Source organism: Copadichromis virginalis, linkage group LG18, assembly GCF_057382275.1.
Source record: "Copadichromis virginalis isolate Kocher_CV1m ecotype Utaka linkage group LG18, C_Virginalis_male_GT1.1, whole genome shotgun sequence".
Taxonomy (NCBI): Eukaryota; Metazoa; Chordata; class Actinopteri; order Cichliformes; family Cichlidae; genus Copadichromis; species Copadichromis virginalis.
Window position 1 is genome coordinate 1,574,845 of NC_140635.1, and position 21,353 is coordinate 1,596,197.

A 21,353-nucleotide genomic window follows, 5' to 3' on the forward strand; every position below is an offset into this window, starting at 1 on the left:
CACATCCAAGATCAAATCATCGCGCTAACCGTGAGCTCGCTAATCCGGTTCCCCGAACACGCCTGCTGTTGACGATTAGTACAGCTGGACGCAGTAATGTGACATCACTGGGTGTCGTAAAAGGGGCTACGCATCGATAGTAGAAACATTGATCGGCAACCCGCTGATTGGTCGGCGAAAATGTCGAAGGGGCGCGCTCGGTATTTTCCGGCAGCAGAGCAAGAACTCTTGAGTGAGGGATTTCAGGAGTTTCAGAGTTTAATTAAAACGCAAGAGAACACTGCAAAGGCTGCAGAAGCAAGGAGAGAGGGCTGGCAGAAAGTTGCTGACAAATCAAACTCGTAGGTAATTTAATAATAATACTAATAATAATGGATTGGATTTATATAGCGCTTTCCAAGGCACCCAAAGCGCTTTACGATACCACTATTCATTCACTCCCACATTCACACACTGGTGGAGGCAGCTACGGTTGTAGCCAGGCTGCCATATCGCGCCATCGGCCCCTCTGGCCAACACCAGTAGGCGGTAGGGTAGATCTATCATATGACACTATATTGTCCAATATCATATGGCATTATATTATATTATAATATGTTATATTATATCCCCTTTCACATTAGAGCCACAACAGGACCCACAAGAACATGGGAACAAGTAAAAGTGGAATACAGGAGTATTCTACAGAATGGTAATATTTATCTCTTAGATTGCTTTTCGTCTCTTGGCAAGGTAATACTGGCCTGTAATACTCTGTTAGTTTGTTCATAACAGCAACCAAGAAAAGGGCAGAGCAAAAAAAGACAGGTGGTGGTCCTGCACCCCCTCGTCAACAAGTTGGTTAAGTGAATAATACCCTCACGGGAAAATCGATATCTCTCTATGAGCACACTGTCGCGCTGAGCTAAAGGATCCTGTCTATCCCGTAATATACGCTGAATTCTGAGGACTCTCCTTATCAATCTTGCACCTTCCGCAATGGGTGGCTCGCGTATACGGACAGGACATGGCTGCGACAGGCTTCCCAAATCCACCTTCACTTTTATAGCCGTGGTCTCTCATCTTGATTACACGAAGTAATTTACAATTACTACTCTGAAATATGAATTACATCTGTAATAATCACATACATGTAATAGAATGTTAATAGTACATTTCCCTTTTTTAGGAAATGACCTGTATGTATCTGTGTGACATCAATAAAAGGATCAAGTGCTGCATTATCTTTAGTTACATTGATGTTATTTATTTATGGTGAAACAGTGGTGGAATATCGCTGTTGCTTTCGTATAAATGAAGCGGACATACCTGCGTGGCCGCGATCTAATCCTGTTTACATAAAGTAAACCTGCTCCCGAGCAGGTTTACGCTTACGGCTCTGTTGCTATGACAGCAAGTCCCGGATGAGCTTCGGGGAACCGACTGATCCAGGATCACGCGAAATCGTCAACAATCTAATCCGGCTAACCTACTTAGCGAGGTACGAAGAACGGGCCCCGGGCCCCAGAGGTTCTAATTTAATAAACAATATGCCAAATGTTTAACAACTGAATATAATAAGAATTTATTTGTGGCCAGTCAAACAATAATAATAATTAATAACTTATTCTGGCATTACTTTGTAAGTTTTTAATCAAACTTTATATATTTTGTTCAGAAAGCACATTTTTGTTTGTTTGTTCTGAGCTCACCAGATCAAACAGTAACTCTTTTTATAGGGATCATGTTAAAGTTCAATATAAGAAACGTATTCAGATCATTTCAAAACAGAAAGCTTAAAATTCAAATGAGAATATCTGCGATTTTCTTGTTTTCCGTGGATGTAGAAAAAAATTGATTTCAGCTGGAAACTGATTTGAAACAGAGAAATCTTCGACAGCGGAACAGTTAAAGGTAAATGCTCTCTGCCGGAGCAACAACCGTGTGACACCAAGCGGAAATAAAGAAAGGAAAGGCGCGTGTGTGAACAGAGCCGGGAGTGTGGGACCGAAAGAGTCAGCACATCACTGTGGTGTTAGCGGCTTTGCACAGACTCCCCGAGCTCTCTGTAATACTTTACATTCATTAATAAGAGAGAGGGGGAGGTGCGTTAATCACGTGACACCAGGCGGAAGTAAACAAAGGAAAGGCGCAAATTGCGTTAGCTTTCCAGAGACTGTTGTTGTTGTGTGAGCTGAGTGTGTGAGCTGAGTGTGTGAGCTGCGGCAGCAACGATGCCTTCAGTTCAGTATCTGAGAGAGTTCATCAACGAGCGACTAACTGCTGCTGCTGAACAAATATTCTTGGAGTTTGAAAAAACGATCGTCCAGTACGAGGAAGAGATCGACCGTCAGCGCAGACTGCTGGATATCACCTGTAAACCCCAAATCAAGCTGCACATGACAGGTGAGTGTCCCTCTGAGGGAGGATCCTGATCACAGCTCTGCGGGACGTTTCTGATTGTGAGGACTTTTTGATGTGAGCTAACAAAGAGCAAACAGAGGACAGGACTGCACGAGTGAAGTTGCCCCCCACCTTCTTCAAATCCAGCAAAAGTGGTATCTAACGTTTGTGCTGCAAAAATGTTTGTTTGTGCTGCTGTCGTTTTAAAGATATTATTATAAGCTTCTAAAGTTCAACCAGCCACTTCCTTTGCTGTAAAAAACATTGAGAGATATTAACCAGCATTGGATATTTTTTTCTCATGATCACACTCTTAAACCTAGTAATCAAACTGCTATAACCTATTTAAAAACTAGGTTAAATATAGCATTTAAAATAATTAATGCATTCTGTTGGAGAAACAACTTTATTTGCTGGTAACAAAATACAAAACTACGAGAACAACGTGGTTTATGTTTCCTGTTAGAAAAGGTAAATACATGGAAGTGTCTGAGCCTCACAAGTCTAATACAATAACTGAAAAATAACAGCTATTTCCATCATCTAACTCACAAACTAGAAAAGGACTTTCTTTCATGAAATCTTGCCATCATTCCTTTGTGTAGAGCACAGCGTGCGGACATGCGCTGGTGTTTTCAGATGCTATGGTTACATCCTTCCTTAGGTCATCATACATCTCCCAGATGTACGGGGTCCTGTTACAGAATGTCATATAATGCCCGAGTGTTTCTGGTGTTGGGCCCTCCTGAAATGTAATGACTGCTTTCAGTGTGAATTTCTCTCCTTGAAGTAGCAGAGTGGATGGGAATTCAGTAAGCAAAAACCTTTTTGGACTGTGAAAACTGTGCTCCAGAGTTTCTGTAGAGCCTTTTCCAAGGTCTGTGTCAATCCATACAAGCTCTCTCAGGGTGAAACTGTGACAAACAGTCCCTGTGCAAAGTTGCTTTCCTGATGAATCTGTTTTAAATGCTGTTGGAGATGCGTCAGGACTTTCGATTGGTCTTAGGCATGGCGATGCTGGAAGGTTGAGCCCTTGTTCAACAGCAGACTGAAGGTGAGCTATGCCAGAAGCTGACAGATCAATGGAAACAAAAGGGATTTGCCTTGTGTTTGGTGTGTAAAGTTTGCAGTACTGGGAGGAACACTGTCTTGTGAAGTGAACACTTGGATTTTCCGTCATTGTTTTTTGAATTACTGTGGACACATGGCACTGTGCATCAACACGATGAACAGCAGTCTTCAACTGAACAGGGCAGAATATTGAGCTCAGCACCTCTGCCCTCAATGAATAGGCATGTTGAGTGACACCCTTTGAAGCAAGGGATTTCACAAGCTGGAATACTTTGTTCTCCTCTGAACTATTCAACATGTTTTGAGCAGTAAGACTGTCACAGAAAGCGCAGCACAGACTTTGACAGAAGGCATCAAAGGCACAGGTGTTCATGACACAGTATTGTCCTTTGCCAAGTTTGACTGGCTGTTGATTATTTCCATTTTTTAACAGCCATAGCTTTACTTTTTTCTTTTTCACAGCTGGATCTGAGTGGAGCCATTCAGGACAAGGGGAGAGGTATGGTTTGGTGGAACTGCAAGGCCTCTCCAGTTTTCCAAAGCTGCTGTTTCTTCAATGTCCATGTCTGTGTCAATTTTGGGCTCCTGAGAGGGGTTATCATCCACTTCCTGCTCCACAAAGGCTTTGTGTGGATCCTGACGCTTCACTGTACCATCCTGTCTGGCAACCTCTGCTTCTTTTCGTATTTGTGTTGCAGAACAGATCTGCATGTTTCCTTCAATGAAACCAAGATGTCGTGCAGTGAATTTATCTATCCTTATAGGGAGATTTTCATGCTTGAACAGACCATGTTTAATGTTCTTGAACTCTGCTTCAACATTAGCTGAAGTTATCTAATGTCTTCTTCTTCCTTGTCATCAGAAACAGACATAGTCTCATCTGCAATCTTTCTTTTCAGATTTGCTTTGGACACTTCTGACATAAGGGGGAGTTTTTTCCGAAGCAAGACACCAAAGCATTCATTAATGTAGCTTCAAATCTGAATGATGTGTTAAAGCCTTAACTAAAGCACCAAGTAAAGCTAAGGAGAAATCACAGATGGCCTCCTTTGGGATTGGTGCTCCAGCACGAATCCATTCCGATAACCATCTTGTGATTGCCTGGACATCATGTCTCTCTGACAACATTTGCACCACTGGGACGTGAGAGTTGTCCCTTCCTGTTAACACACCTTGATACAGGAAGATGTTTCCAGACAAACCATTAGGCCTGAGAAGCTTTTTTACAGCTGAGCCAGTCGCATCAAAGGCGACTATGGGTGCTTTGCAGTCTTGTACAGCATTTGAGTTTGACTCCAGTAGTGACAGAAGAACTTGTCTAATCCAATGTCCCAAATGCTTCCACTGGGAGGGGAACTGTATTTTAATGAGTGGAGAGACAGTATTGGGTTTTTATGAGCAACTTCTAGTTGATTTTGTTCGTGTTTGTCTTTGCGCAGAGTTGTCAAATTTGGTAGATGGCTTGGCTCTGGATCACCAAAGTCCATCAGCTTTGCTGCCTCTGATGCTCTCCACACATGGGGCTGCAGTCTGCCTTCACCAAGTTCTTTTGTTACTTGTGCCCTCAGACTTCCGGGCATGGCTCTCTTAGAAAAGCCAGTGTGCATGGATTCATCCGTGTTTGCCATTACACACTTCAGCACCATTGGGCAGTGATTTTCAGGTTCCTTTTCACATGTAATGTACAGCTGGCCAGCTTCCCTTTTCTTGAAAGTATTCTTTTTGTATGTGACTTTATGTGGAATCATATGTATCCACTGTTCAAATGGGAGCTCCACAGTCTTGCAGTCTTTGTTTTGAAAAGGAGAGCTGCTTTGTTCAAAGTCATTATCATTGTCACTGCTGTCTGTGTCAGTCTCTATTCGTCACTGTAATCCAGAGCAGCCCATACATTGTCTGTTTAATTTAACAAAAGTGTAAAGAGCTTTTGGTGTCATCTTTTCGCCAAGTTGTTTGCATAGATTTTTCTATATGTCACTTGGAGTTGAAACTTCCATTTTTTTATGACTGCTTCTTTAGAAGCACGAAGGACTTCAAATACTGCAGTTTTGTCCACCACTGATTTCTTTGGCATCTGTCAAGCAAAAATGACAAATGTGATATATTACTGCCATAATTTGGTTATAACTTTAGTTCTACATCTTTAAGTGGACATAAAATTACTTACTTTGATACACTGTTTTGACGTAGTGAATTGAAGTGTTGATGATTGCTGTTGCTCATGGAAGCTAGCTTAAAAATGCAAATGAGAGAGCTAGCACATGTTTTCTTCAACTCTTGTTTTTTTTTCTCAGAAGTAGAATGTGTGTGATAGCGCCCCCTGGTGATCACAAACCGAACACAGGTCGCTATGTTTGCTTTTTTGGCAGAGTTGTACCAGTTTATCCTTAACAAGATCTAGTTCAAAATTCATTTGATCGGCATAAAAATGAATTTAGTCAATGTTCATAGCTCATCATCAAAATCCTTGTAGATAAATCCAGGCTCTGAGATAAATGTGTGTCAATGCCACACGTGTTTAATAGCCCTTTGGGACCATGGCTACAGAAGTTTGGCTCTTTCAGGTAACATTGACAGTTACCTGAGATTCACAGTTCTGCAGGCTGTTTGGAGCCGTTGAGCTCAGATTTGCTGAATCACTGAAGTGCACGTTAATTTTATACAACTTGCTCATGACAGCCCACATACAAATGACAGCACTTTTGTTAATATTAGCATTTGAATTAAAAGCTACAGTTCACATATTATTAGGTTAATGTTTTAACAACCATTAGCATTTTAGCATATACCCTGCTGGTAGCACACTAGATGGAGTAAGGTAATGTTAAGAAACATGGTAGTCAGTGATCCACAACCAGCTTATTGGCTCAAAACACCATATCTAATTATAAACTGATACGCACCTACGGGCATGCCCCTTTAAATTTCTTCAGATAGGCTCCAGCGCCCCCGCGACCCTTAAAAGGATAAGTGGAAGCGAATGGATGGATGGATGGAATTTTATAAATATCTTTAAAATGAAAGCGGCACAAACAAAAAATTTGCAGCACAAACGTTTGATACCACTTTTGTTGGATTTGAAGAAGGTGGGGGGCAACTTCACTGACAGGACTGCACTGTGCTCCATTCAAACAGCAGGCGCTGAAATCAGCCTGGATTTGAGTTTTCTTTATGCAAGTAACAGCATAAAGTTAGAACTGTGAAAGTATCGCTTTAAAAGAAAGTGTAATGTAAAATACCCTCATGTATGAATGCATTAAGATGCAGATGCAGATACAGCGATAGAAGTCCTCCTGTGGGTCTCCAATAATATGAACGCATCAGTGTCATTTCAGGCAGCTCATGGTCATTTTCATCACAGACATTCTGCTGATTGTGTCCTCAGTTCTCAGTGGCTTGGTTTGTAAAAGTTCAGACTCAGTGTGACTTAGCGTTGCTAAGTGCATCATATAGGTTGTTGCTTAGTTACAAGGCATCAACTCCCTTGCCTTTCTTTATCCCATCCATAAACAGAGACCAGTACTTGCTGAGTGTTTGTGTCGTGCGCTTGATTAGATGTAGGAAACATAAAACAGGTTTTCATCTTCAGATGTTTGAGCACTGAGGATGCAGCCTGGTCACATACAGGTAGATCCACCCTCTCAGTGTCAGGGCCTTCGTGCATCAGTATAAAACAGACACACACTTTCTTTGGCTCTCGGAGGAGGCGGACGCACTTTTCTCCTCTCCCTTATCTTTCCTGCTAGTTCTTATGTCCTTGTCTAGTCTCGTGTCTTTTTTTGTATTACTTTCCCTGGAACACTCTCTCACAGTCTGTGTCTAAAACCTAAAAGAGAATTATGGATTTGATCAACTGGTCTCTGAATGCTATTGACACCCTTTAACGTGAAGTCTGGGCTCGGGAGAACCCGAGTGCCCTGGAGGGACTTTCCCTGCCGGATACACGATGGACGGGTGGCAGAGGATCGTGTGCCTGGCGGGACTGTCGATCGAGGACGCTGAAGATATCTACCTATTCGGAACCACGATAACAGGGTTCTTGCTGATCGGAGCTGGCTTGGCCCTGACTTATCGGAGAATTAAGAGAGCGGAACCGGCTGTTCAAACCCCACCAAGGCTGCCCGCTGGGATTGGAACGACAGGTGCGACTTCTCAGAAAGGGCTCACTGAAGGCAGCATGGTTAAGAGCTTGGAGGCGCTAACGGCTGCAGTGAATGCTCAGAATAACACCTTTGAGCGTATGTATGTTGGATTATATCAGGAAAGAATCAACTCAGAACAACATCTCTGGGTGGAGCTGGATTACACCTCGGATCAGTTGGCTGCGGTCGTGAGGTCTCAGAATCTGCTCTGTGAGCAAAAAGAGTGACAAGACCACAGAATCGACGGCTAATAACATCACGGAGAAGCTCGCAGCTATTAACGGGAGACTGAGAGACCAGTGTCGGAGTGTTAAAAAACAGCTTGAAATTCTCAATTACCATCATAACCTGGCTACCCCTTCGGCGCCAGCTCAAGGCTGGAGCCGAACAACAACTCCCTGATAACGACTGTGTTGAGTCTGTTCCTTCCCATTCCCTACAAGGCCACCTGGGTTGGCTGGAAGACTGTTTACTTAGCCTGGCAGGGCGAAGGACACTGTCTCAGCTGAACTATAGACACGCACACACATACATATACAGGGAGTGCAGAATTATTAGGCAAGTTGTATTTTTGAGGAATAATGTTATTATTGAACAACAACCATGTTCTCAATGAACCCAAAAAACTCATTAATATCAAAGCTGAATGTTTTTGGAAGTAGTTTTTAGTTTGTTTTTAGTTTTAGCTATTTTAGGGGGATATCTGTGTGTGCAGGTGACTATTACTGTGCAGAATTATTAGGCAACTTAACAAAAAACAAATATATACCCATTTCAATGATTTATTTTTACCAGTGAAACCAATATAACATCTCCACATTCACAAATATACATTTCTGACATTCAAAAACAAAAACAAATCAGCGACCAATATAGCCACCTTTCTTTGCAAGGACACTCAAAAGCCTGCCATCCATGGATTCTGTCAGTGTTTTGATCTGTTCACCATCAACATTGCGTGCAGCAGCAACCACAGCCTCCCAGACACTGTTCAGAGAGGTGTACTGTTTTCCCTCCTTGTAAATCTCACATTTGATGATGGACCACAGGTTCTCAATGGGGTTCAGATCAGGTGAACAAGGAGGCCATGTCATTAGTTTTCTTCTTTTATACCCTTTCTTGCCAGCCACGCTGTGGAGTACTTGGACGCGTGTGATGGAGCATTGTCCTGCATGAAAATCATGTTTTTCTTGAAGGATGCAGACTTCTTCCTGTACCACTGCTTGAAGAAGGTGTCTTCCAGAAACTGGCAGTAGGACTGGGAGTTGAGCTTGACTCCATCTTTGATGATACCAGCCCAAACCAGTACTCCACCTCCACCTTGCTGGCGTCTGAGTGGGACTGGAGCTCTCTGCCCTTTACCAATCCAGCCACGGGCCCATCCATCTGGCCCATCAAGACTCACTCTCATTTCATCAGTCCATAAAACCTTAGAAAAACCAGTCTTGAGATATTTCTTGGCCCAGTCTTGACGTTTCAGCTTGTGTGTCTTGTTCAGTGGTGGTCGTCTTTCAGCCTTTCTTACCTTGGCCATGTCTCTGAGTATTGCACACCTTGTGCTTTTGGGCACTCCAGTGATGTTGCAGCTCTGAAATATGGCCAAACTGGTGGCAAGTGGCATCTTGGCAGCTGCACGCTTGACTTTTCTCAGTTCATGGGCAGTTATTTTGCGCCTTGGTTTTTCCACACGCTTCTTGCGACCCTGTTGACTATTTTGAATGAAACGCTTGATTGTTCGATGATCACGCTTCAGAAGCTTTGCAATTTTGAGACTGCTGCATCCCTCTGCAAGATATCTCACTATTTTTGACTTTTCTGAGCCTGTCAAGTCCTTCTTTTGACCCATTTTGCCAAAGGAAAGGACGTTACCTAATAATTATGCACACCTGATATATGTGTTGATGTCATTAGACCACACCCCTTCTCATTACAGAGATGCACATCACCTAATATGCTTAATTGGTAGTAGGCTTTCGAGCCTATACAGCTTGGAGTAAGACAACATGCATGAAGAGGATGATGTGGACAAAATACTCATTTGCCTAATAATTCTGCACTCCCTGTACTGATACTGATAAGCACTCACTGACGCATCACCCTCCCTACCCCGGATCCAACGCCACCTCCAACGCTTACCTCCCCCATGATGTGGACATCGGGTCAGCTGGAGGCGCAGTCGAAAGATTGTAGCGGTTCCAGATCAGATGTCCACACTGGAACTCTTTCCCATGTTGCTTGTCTGTGTTTATTGTGCAGTGGTGTGTTGATATCTGTGCATTCCTGTATTATCCTTTTGTGTTGCACATTTCAATGTTTTTTTTCCTCGCTACCTGGCCTGACCTGTCTCCCCAATGTGATGTTTGTATTGTATGTACGGTCGGCAAGGTCTGTCATCTCGGTTGTGGCCAAAAGACCTGCAACTGACAAATAAAGGCTATCTCATCTCATCTCAATGGCTGTATCCCAATTCAGGTTCAGGCCGCATTTTTTTTTATTTTTTTTTATTTTTTTATTTTTTATTGCTACTGCTGTTCAAAATCCCATAAGGCTGGCTGACATGATAGACGATGGGCAGGGCTGTGAGTACTCAGACTGTGTTTTGATAAGATCTTGGAGAAGAACAACGGGAATTGAGATAATTGGTGACCAGTGACGGACATTAGACCAACTGTAAAAATTGGATGCAGTTGTTCGCACTAAACCCAAACATTCACCATCTTCACTCATGCAGCTATCCCACTGGCGCCAAGGTCGAAGCTGACTGGAACAACAAATTGTTCCCATGATTACAGGATTGTTGTCAGAACTCTTTGTCCCTCCTTCAAGGCCACCTGCGTCCACTGGAGACTGTTGACCTTTGCTTAACCGGGCGTGGTGACACTTTCTCTCAGCTGAACACGGGATACACATGCACACGCACGAAACATGTACACTGATACTGATGCGCCCTCACTATCACCCTCCTTCCCCTGAATCCAACGCCTCCCATCCAATGTGGACGGATCAGCTGGAGGCGCAGGCGAAGATTGTCCCAGATCAGCTGTACACACTGGAATACTCTCCCATGTTGCTTGTCTGTGTTTTATTGTGTTATGGTGTGCTGATATTCCTGTATTATCCTTTTGTGTTACACATTTCACTGTTGTTTTTTTGTTTTTTGTTTTTTTTTTTTTTTCCTCACTACCTAGCCTGACCATCCCCAATGTGATGTTTGTATTGTATGTACTCTCTCTGTCTCTCTCTGTCTCTCTGTCTCTCATAATCTCATTAGTTGTCTTTTTTTCCCCTCCAGACGTCCCACAGCAGCCTGTCTGTAAGGAGGAGGAGGTTCTCCTTGAGCTGCAGCTCTGTGACCAGGAGGAACCAGAAGCTCCACAGATTAAAGAGGAGCAGGAGGAACTGTGCAGCAGTCAGGAGGGAGAGCAGCTGGGACTGAAGGAGGAGACGGATACCTTCATGGTGACTGCTGCTGAGGAAGGAGAGCACAGTGAACCAGATAATGATCGTCTCATCACTAATAACGCCCCTCTTGCTGAGAGCCAAGATCAGGGAAGAAGCAGGAGTGCAGATCCAGGATCATCGAGAAATCCAAACAGTAAAAATGCAGAAAGCTCTGAAGGACTGAAGGAGGAGACGGATACCTTCATGGTGACTGCTGCTGAGGAAGGAGAGCACAGTGAACCAGATAATGATCGTCTCATCACTAATAACGCCCCTCTTGCTGAGAGCCAAGATCAGGGAAGAAGCAGGAGTGCAGATCCAGGATCATCGAGAAATCCAAACAGTAAAAATGCAGAAAGCTCTCGTTCGTGCAAAAATCTCTGTAAGACTTGTGGTAAAATGTTTTCTAGGCCATCAGTACTTAGAAGGCATACACAGATCCACACAGGTGAGAAGCCATATTCCTGTAAAACATGTGGGAAAAAGTTTCGTCGAACTTGTCATTTGACCGTCCACATGAGATATCACACAGGTGAGAAACCGTACTCTTGTCAAACATGTAGTAAACAGTTTTCTGCGTCATCGTCACTTAAAGAACACGCAAGGCTTCACACAGGTGAGAAGCCGTACTCTTGTCAAACATGCGGTAAATTGTTTTCCAGGTCATCGTCATTTAAAGACCATGTACGGCTGCACACAGGTGAGAAGCCGTACTCTTGTCAAACATGCGGTAAAAGGTTTCCCAGGTCATCGTCACTTAAACAACACGCACGACTTCACTCAGGTGAGAAGCCGTACTCTTGCAAAACATGCGGGAAAGGTTTTTATCACAATAAAAGTTTGTCTTTCCACATAAGAACTCACACAGTTGAGAGGTCACATGTTGGTAACACCTCCAGTAAAAAGTTTTCAAATTCAACATCACTTAAAAAACACACAGAAATTCATTCAGGTAAATAGCTGCATTCCTGCAAAGCGTGGGGAAAGTTGAAATCCTCATTTGACTGGCCACGTAAATGTTGAACATCAGCTGTTTCCTCCTGCTGAGAGCTCACACAGGTGAGAAGCTGTAGTCTTAACATGTTTTTAGAAAAGGTCAAATATTTGGAGCCAAGTTTGACACAAATGTACAAATTCATGCTGGTTCAAATGTTTTTGCTTTTGGCTTGAAAACCTATTCAGACAATGATCGTTTGACTGTATTACATGTCGCAATGTGTGAACTAAATCTGATGATACCTATCATGTTGAAGCTTTTTCATTCGTCAGGGAAAATATGATAAATCTTTTTTTTGAAATTGATGGCAGCACCAGGTCTCAAAAAAGGTTTGATAGAGGATTCTAGAGGCTCAGCAGTCCCCCGGCTCTTTGTTGTGTTTTTGATTTTCTGATGCTCCAGAGATTTCAATTTGTCTTTGATTAGTCAACGATTATTTCAATAAATCTTGTCTCCGCTTCCTGTGGGAAGACTTCCTGTTCTAGGCTTTAGTACCTCACCTGCTCAGGTCTGCCCACCTGTGAGTATCACCCTCTCGTCTCGTCCCACAGAAAATTAAAACAATGACCCAGGAGACATGAATTTGAAAATAATGTATTTTTAACATCAATACTTAAATATTTAGTCCTATTTTACTCAATAAGACTGTCCAAATAAAAATGAAATAAATACAAATATTAAGTAATATGAATTAAATTCTAGTAGTATTTGAACCAAAAATTCAGCTTTAAAGTAAATAAAAAAAGATTTTGTTTTCCAGTCCAAAATAACAAGTTTCCAAAGTTTACAGATGATGCTGTTTTGCTGTTCCACTGCATTCTTCGTCAGTGTTGAGTGCAGTGTTGGCAGACAACATACAGTGGGGCAAAAAAGTATTTAGTCAGCCACCGATTGTGCAAGTTCCCCCACTTAAAATGATGAGAGGTCAGTAATTTGCACCAGAGGTACACTTCAACTGTGAGAGACAGAATGTGAAAAAAAAAATCCATGAATCCACATGGTAGGATTTGTAAAGAATTTATTCGTAAATCAGGGTGGAAAATAAGTATTTGGTCAATAACAAAAATACAACTCAATACTTTGTAACTAGGGCTGAACGATATATCGCATTTGCGATAATATCGCGACATGATCAAGTGCAATTTTCTAACCGCAAAGGCTGCGATTATACTCTGGACATGTCCAAATTCATGGGCTGCATCCTTCTGAGGCCGCATTTGTAGACCGATTACGTCACAGCGACGCGCCGAAGGCTGTCCAAATTACTACCATATCCCAGAATTCATAGCGCGGCCCAGCCAAACTCCAGTTTCCAACAATGGCGGCTGCTACTAAGTTTTAAAATTACTCATACTAATCTTTCTGGGTCACAAAATAAACTTTTAAAATATTTTCAGGCGAGAAAGTAGTTGTGTAAACATCAAATATCTGCTCGGTTTATCAAGATATCCCATATTTGCAAAAGTGCTTCGACGTTTTCAGAGGCGTCTGCTACCCACCAGCTCGACAGCTAGCCGGGAGCTCGAGGGTTACTGATGCGGCCGAGAGCGGCACAACTCCCGGCACATCATTTTCAGATCACCGCGGAGTTTCGCTGCTCGGGTTAAACGTAATATATAAGTCACTTAGACAACCTAAAAATGTTATTGTTGGGCTTTTTTCAGTGTTTTGTTTGTTCGTGAGTAAATCGGTTTGGCTGAGATTAAAGTTATTAGATTAGATAAAATAAAACTTTATTAATCCCCCGGGTGGGTTCCTCCTTGGTTTTCACACAGCTGACTAAACGTCAAACAGAAAACTTATTAAACAGAAGTATGAGACAGTCGAGAATTTACTCCAGTGTCTGGTTATATTTTAGATAGCAAGAAGCAGACGGCCGAGTTTATTAAACTCCACCGAGACAGCGGTGACGCTAATCAGAACTAGACCGTCCAATTTCACGCCTTTAAACTTTAAAGGCGTGTTTGTGTGTGTGTTTATACAATTGCTATTATGTTTGCACTTTATGTGTAATGTTACTGACTGCAGAGATCAGTAAGATGTGTGTATTTTTTATTTATTAGTTTTATTTATTTAATATTATTTTTTAATTGAATGACTGTCTAGTAGTTCACAGATGTGGAAAAACTGAGTGTGGTAAAGCCACTGATTTTTTTTATGTATATTTCTGCAATCTGCACATTGTACTGACTTTCATTTTAATGTTTACACCAGGGTTCCTTGTCAGCACTTTATGCTCAGATGTTTGTAAGCTAAAAATAAACTATTGTGTATGTTCAAATATACTGTTGTGATTGAAGAAGTTAAATAAAAATGTCAGTCATCAATTCATGCATCACCTCATGTCATCATAACAGAGGTCTGTCTTCCAGGAAAGAACAGTTTAAAATTAATGTAATATAGTATTGGCCATACTATATGATGTATTGCTTGTCTTTGTTTAATAATACAGAAGACAAAGACCTTAAAAAATAATCGCATCGCAATCGCAATATTGGGGCAAAAAATCGCAATTAGATTATTTTCCATAATCGTTCAGCCCTATTTGTAACATAACCTTTGTTGGCAATAACAGAGGTCAAACGTTTACTATAGGTCTTTACCAGGTTTGCACACACAGTAGCTGGTATTTTGGCCCATTCCTCCATGCAGATCTTCTCGAGAGCAGTGATGTTTTGGGGCTGTCGCCGAGCAACACGGACTTTCAACTCCCGCCACAGATTTTCTATGGGGTTGAGGTCTGGAGACTGGCTAGGCCACTCCAGGGGCCCGTTCTTTGTACGTCGCTTACTACATCCAAGATCAAATGACACATCCAAGACCAAACCATCGCGCTAACCGTGAGCTCGCTAATCCGGTTCCCCGAACACACCTGCTGTTGACGATTAGTACAGCTGGACGCAGTAATGTGACATCACTGGGTGTCGTAAAAGGGGCTACGCATCGATAGTGGAAACATTGATCGGCAACCCTCTGATTGGTCGGCGAAAATGTCGACGGAGCGCGCTCGGCTCGGTATTTTTCGGCAGCAGAGCAAGAACTCTTGAGTGAGGGATTTCAGGAGTTTCAGAGTTTAATCAGAACGCAAGGGAACACTGCAAAGGCTGCAAAAGCAAGGAGAGAGGGCTGGCAGGAAGTTGCTGACAAATTAAACTCGTAAGTAATTTAATAATAACAATAATAATGGAGTGGGTTTATATAGCGCTTTTCAAGGCACCCAAAGCGCTTTACAATGCCACTATTCATTCACTCTCACATTCACACACTGGTGGAGGCAGCTACGGTTGTAGCCACAGCTGCCCTGGGGCAGACTGACAGAAGCCAGGCTGCCATATCGCGCCATCGGCCCCTCTGGCCATCACCAGTAGGCGGTAGGGTAGATTTATTATATTACACTATATTATCCAATATTATATTACATTATATTATAATATGTTATATTTTATCCTCTTTCACATTAGAGCCACAACAGGACCCACTAGAACATGGGAACAAGTAAAAGTGAAATATAAGAATATTCTACAGAATGGTAATATTTATCACTTATATTGCTTTTCGTCTCTTGGAAAGAGACCCTGAAATAATCTGTTTGTTTGTAACAGCAACCAAGAAAAGGGCAGAGCAACAAAAGACAGGTGGTGGTCCTGCACCCCCTCGTCAACAAGTTGGTTAAGTGAATAATACCCTCACGGGAAAATCGATATCTCTCTATGAGCACACTGTCGCGCTGAGCTAAAGGATCCTGTCTGTCCCGCAATATACGCTGGATTCTGAGGACTCTCCTTATCAATCTTGCACCTTCCGCAATGGGTGGCTCGCGTATACGGACAGGATATGGCTGCGACAGGCTTCCCAAATCCACCTTCGCTTTTATAGCCGTGGTCTCTCATCTTGATTACACGAAGTAATTTACTATTACTACTCTGAAATATGAATTACATCTGTAATAATCACATACATGTAATAGAATGTTAATAGTACATTTCCCTTTTTTAGGAAATGACCTGTATGTATCTGTGTGACATCAATAAAAGGATCAGGTGCTGCATTATCTTTAGTTACATTGATGTTATTTATTTATGGTGAAACAGTGGTGGAATATCGCTGTTGCTTTCGTATAAATGAAGCGGACATACCTGCGTGGCCGCGATCTAATCCTGTTTACATAAAGTGAACCTGCTCCCCAGCAGGTTTACGCTTACGGCTCTGTTGCTATGACAGCAAGTCCCGGATGATCTTCGGGGAACCGAACGATCCAAGATCACGCGAAATCGTCAACAATCTAATCCAGCTAACTTACTTAGCGAGGTACGAAGAAAGGGCCCCTGGACTTTCAAATGCTTCTTACGGAGCCACTCCTTTGTTGCCCGGGCGGTGTGTTTTGGATCATTGTCATGTTGGAAGACCCAGCCTCGTTTCATCTTCAAAGTTCTCACTGATGGAAGGAGGTTTTGGCTCAAAATCTCACGATACATGGCCCCATTCATTCTGTCCTTAACACGGATCAGTCGTCCTGTCCCCTTGGCAGAAAAACAGCCCCATAGCATGATGTTTCCACCCCCATGCTTCACAGTAGGTATGGTGTTCTTGGGATGCAACTCAGTATTCTTCTTCCTCCAAACACGACGAGTTGAGTTTATACCAAAAAGTTCTACTTTGGTTTCATCTGACCACATGACATTCTCCCAATCCTCTGCTGTATCATCCATGTGCTCTCTGGCAAACTTCAGACGGGCCTGGACATGCACTGGCTTCAGCAGCGGAACACGTCTGGCACTGCGGGATTTGATTCCCTGCCGTTGTAGTGTGTTACTGATGGTGACCTTTGTTACTTTGGTCCCAGCTCTCTGCAGGTCATTCACCAGGTCCCCCCGTGTGGTTCTGGGATCTTTGCTCACCGTTCTCATGATCATTTTGACCCCACGGGATGAGATCTTGCGTGGAGCCCCAGATCGAGGGAGATTATCAGTGGTCTTGTATGTCTTCCATTTTCTGATGATTGCTCCCACAGTTGATTTTTTCACACCAAGCTGCTTGCCTATTGTAGATTCACTCTTCCCAGTCTGGTGCAGGTCTACAATACTTTTCCTGGTGTCCTTCGAAAGCTCTTTGGTCTTGGCCATGGCGGAGTTTGGAGTCTGACTGTTTGAGGCTGTGGACAGGTGTCTTTTATACAGATGATGAGTTCAAACAGGTGCCATTCATACAGGTAACGAGTGGGGGACAGAAAAGCTTCTTACAGAAGACGTTACAGGTCTGTGAGAGCCAGAGATTTTCCTTGTTTGAGGTGACCAAATACTTATTTTCCACCCTGATTTACCAATAAATTCTTTACAAATCCTACCATGTGGATTCATGGATTTTTTTTTCACATTCTGTCTCTCACAGTTGAAGTGTACCTCTGGTGCAAATTACTGACCTCTGTCATCATTTTAGGTGGGGGAACTTGCACAATCGGTGGCTGACTAAATACTTTTTTGCCCCACTGTAGGTGATACTGCCCCCACAGCTTCCTGTAGTGTGTTTTAGTTTAAATAAAAACAAAAAAAACATTTATGTGGTTTTAAGATGTGACAAGAAATTTCTATGTCGTGTGATCGATTATGTCGACGAATCATTGTAGCCCTACAAATGAACCTTACTGTTTTCAAAATGCTCCTCCACCTGTTTTCTTTAGCACCACTTAATTCTCCAGCCTTTGTTGTTCCATCGTGAAACATGTCGCTGCATTAAAGTCAAAACAAGTTCATAGTTTTCTTATAATTGTAGTTTTTTCCACATTTTGTTTTTTCTGTCCTATTTTGAATAAAACATGTTTCTGAGATGTGCATTCTGTTTTTATTTCCATTTTACACAAAGTCCCAACTTTTTTGGAATTGGGTTTGTATAACTGCTGAAGGACAACATTCAATTGTTGAGAACATGGTTTGATCCTGGATTGTAGTCCAGGAAAAGACAAACAGTTTCCTCTGTGTCTGCCTTAGTGTCCTGAGATAAAATCATGCAGTGAATTTAGTTTTTCCTTTATATTGCTGTAATAAAAGTTTGTTTACTTATAATTTTGTATTTTTTTATGTCTTCGTGTCTGAACGTTCCTGCAGTTGGTTTGTGGTTGGTGTGGATCTGCTGCTCATGTGAATCCTCCCACAGTGTTTCATTAGCAGCTGTAACCACAGTGACTCTGATAAAACAGGAATTAGCAGAATCCATCTGATATGAAGCTGTGCTTTGAATACCACTTCCCTCCTCTTTGAAGAGTAGTCAGATATCTGTGTTCAGGTTTTTGTACAGCCTCTTCTACACTTTGTATCACTGTGTTTGTAGAGCACAGTAGTAGAGAGCTGTGTCTGCCAGGGTTAGGGCTGCTATGGTCAGATTAGTTGTTGTACGTGATGTTTTTGATTCATATCGTTTATCAGGAATATATTCATTGCCACTCCATGATCTTGCTCCTTTCCAGAGTATAAACTGAGGAGCCTGAAGGTCAGAATCATGTCTGTACCAGTGAAGTAGAAGACTGCTTTCACTCGTCTCATAGCTACATGTGAGTTTGACAGATTCTCCTTCTGTTTCAGTGACTTCAGGTTGTTGAGGAGTGATTGAGTCTCCAGCTGTTAGTCCTGGAAAAAGAAAGAAGAAAAGTAGTGAAATGCAGTCTGTATATCTGCTTAATGCAGCAGCTTCAACTAAACTTTAATCCCTGTTCTTAAACTCACCTATAATGTGAGATAGAAGCAAAAAGAGGTGCAGCAACATGTCTTTGGAGTTATTAAAGCCAGACAGACAGCACATGAACAATGTTCTTCCACTGCAGCACAATGACCAACAAATAATGTCATTGGATGAGCTCAACTTCAGTGGGCGGGGCCAGTTTAATAGCTGAGCCAATCAAACAGTTTTGTGCTTCCACAGCAGCTCTGTCTCTGTCTCTGATCTTTACTGCTTCATTTCTCTGTTGTCTTTGTCATCAGTCCAATGACACAAGAATCAGAGGTTTAACAGTGTGTGGCTCCCTCTAGTGGATGTTGTGGAGTATTCTGTTGTCTTTGCTCCAAAGGTTTTTGTACAGAGTTTTGCTGTTTCCTGTCACTGTGGGCTGCAGAGCACAGTAGTACACAGCAGAGTCAGACACTGCAGCAGAGGAGATCGCCAGATGAAACTGCTGTTTTTCTTTGTCATGTATAAACTTCAGCTTTTCTGTTTGCTTTGAATAGTAGGCGATGAGAAAGTCTGGATGTGAATTAGGTTTCTGTTTGTACCAAAAGAAGTAAGTTTCAGAGCCTGAATAGTTGCAGGAGAGAGTCACAGTGCCTCCTTCCAAACTCGTCACTACATCTTTAGATGGTGTCAGTAAATCCTCAGAGGATCCTGAAAACAACAAAGACATATTTCACCATCATGTTTCTGCATCTTTAAACTTAGTTTATAAAAAGTGAATCAATTCAAACAACATCCAGATATTTTCATGTCCATCATCTCCTTTTACATCTCACTCCATCTTTTGATGACTCACCAGTCTGAAAGGAGACTATCATCATCCAAATGAAAAGCAGCAACATGATTTCCTCCTGGACTGAATGAACAATAGAGAGAATACAGCAGCTCTTCAGCTCCTAAATGAAGCCTTTCATGTTCACTGCTGTAGCTCCTCCTCTTGCTGAGCTCTGTTTCCATTCAGGCTGATGAAGCTTTGACAGTGATGCTGCAGTCATCGTCATCATCATTATCATCAAGAAGGTCAGACTGAAGGAGGAGCCTGCAGAGCTCCGACTGCATCCTGCACACATGGTCTAACTGAAACATGTTCGAGCAACAAAAAGAAGTTTACAAAGTTAACAGCACAGAGCTTCAATTATAGTTTTAAAATGAGCAACAGGAAAACTTCTGAAACTCCTGACAGTGTTCTTGTTCTAAGACACCAACTGTATTTGGTGAGACAAACTTACTCTTCTCTGCGTTTAATCATTAGTTGTTAATCTCTGGCTCTCTGCCACAGCGTGACTTTGTCCTGGCTTCCTCCTCTCACCTGATGACCGCCCCTCCCTGAGCCTTTTCCTGCTTGAAGTTTATTCCTGTTAAAAGGGAGTTTTTCCTTCCCACTGTTGCCTTTGCTTGCTCATAGGTGTTCATGTTATTGTTGGGGTTTTCTCTCTGTCTCTGTTCTTAATACTCCACTGAATGTCTGTTTGGAAGTTTCTCCTAAGATTTGCAATGATTTTCTGAACTTTTTATTGAAAAGGTTGTCACCACCAGGGCTCTTATCACAGCTCCTGACTGTGAGCCCTCTGTCTCTGTCCCTTGCACTGCTGTTTTCACTCAGTTTGAGCTTGTGACGCTCTCCACTTTAGAGGATGTGGTTCGCCATATTAAGCCCACAGGTTCCCCTCGTGGTCCTTTCCCTCCACGATTCTTTAAAGAAATTTTTCCTGGTATAGGGCAGTCTGTCCTTGACATTATTAACAGCAGTCTGTCTTCTGGTATGGTTCCTCCAAATTTCAAACATACAGTAGTGCAGCCACTGCTTAAGAAACCTGGCCTTGATCACACAGTTTTAGCGAACTATAGGCCTATTTCCAAGCTGCCTTTAGTCTCCAAGGTTTTAGAGAAAATAGTTTTTAGTCATCTGAAAGATTTTCTAGATGGTAATGGCATCTTTGAGGTTTTTCAGTCAGGTTTTAAAACACTTCATAGCACAGAATCTGCATTATTAAGGGTTTTTAATGACATCCTTCTGGCATGTGATTCTGGTAACCATGTTGTTCTTGTCTTGCTCGACCGAACTGCTGCCTTTGACACCGTAGACCACAATATTCTAACTTCTCGATTAAGTGATGTAGTGGGTATTGGTGGCACTGCACTTAATTGGTTTAGGTCTTATTTGCCAGACAGAACTTTCTCTGTCAGCCTTCTCGGTTACGAATCGTCTTCTGCTCCTCTGTCATGCGGCGTCCCACAGGGCTCAATTTTAGGGCCACTACTCTTTTTACTGTATCTTTAGAAGGCCCGGGATCTCATTTCATTGTTATGCCGATGACTGCCAAATTTGTTTGCCACTAAAGCACAAGGATGCCATCTCCATAAAACCTCTCTTGACATGTCTAGATGACATTAAAGCTTGGTTGGCTCGAAACTTTTAAAATTTTAACAAAAAGAAAACAGAAGTGTTGGTGTTTGGACCCAGTGGTCCCTGTGAGTCCTCCTCTGTTGTTTTAGGATCCCTGGAAGTCTATTTTAAATCTGTTGTTACTGACCTTGGTTTTAAGTTGGACAGTGATTTTAAATTGGACAACCAAATCAGAGCAGTGGTGAAGTCCAGTTTT

At 42.3% G+C, this 21,353-nt stretch overlaps 1 protein-coding gene across 2 annotated transcripts; it reads left to right on the forward strand.

Moving 5' to 3' along the window:
* Positions 1 to 1,578: 1,578 nt before the first annotated feature.
* On the forward strand, positions 1,579 to 14,525 carry LOC146686863 (uncharacterized). Of its 2 annotated transcripts, XM_085440250.1 has the most exons (3): positions 1,579 to 2,385; positions 10,888 to 11,568; positions 11,699 to 11,968. In XM_085440250.1, exons 1-3 carry the CDS (start codon positions 2,214 to 2,216, stop codon positions 11,890 to 11,892), a joined length of 1,047 nt encoding a protein of 348 aa, XP_085296376.1. In that variant the 5' UTR covers positions 1,579 to 2,213; the 3' UTR covers positions 11,893 to 11,968. The 2 variants fall into 2 exon arrangements, with proteins under 2 accessions (XP_085296376.1, XP_085296375.1); XM_085440249.1 differs by having other exon boundaries at positions 10,888 to 14,525.
* The last annotated feature ends 6,828 nt before the right edge of the window (positions 14,526 to 21,353 follow it).

Bases quoted from the DNA above. Each gene is read 5' to 3' on its own strand.
- LOC146686863 (XM_085440249.1), top strand. From the start codon at position 2,214: ATGCCTTCAGTTCAGTATCTGAGAGAGTTCATCAACGAGCGACTAACT. The intron at 2,386-10,887 runs GTGAGTGTCCCT...TTTCCCCTCCAG, and splicing joins AATCAAGCTGCACATGACAG to ACGTCCCACAGCAGCCTGTC.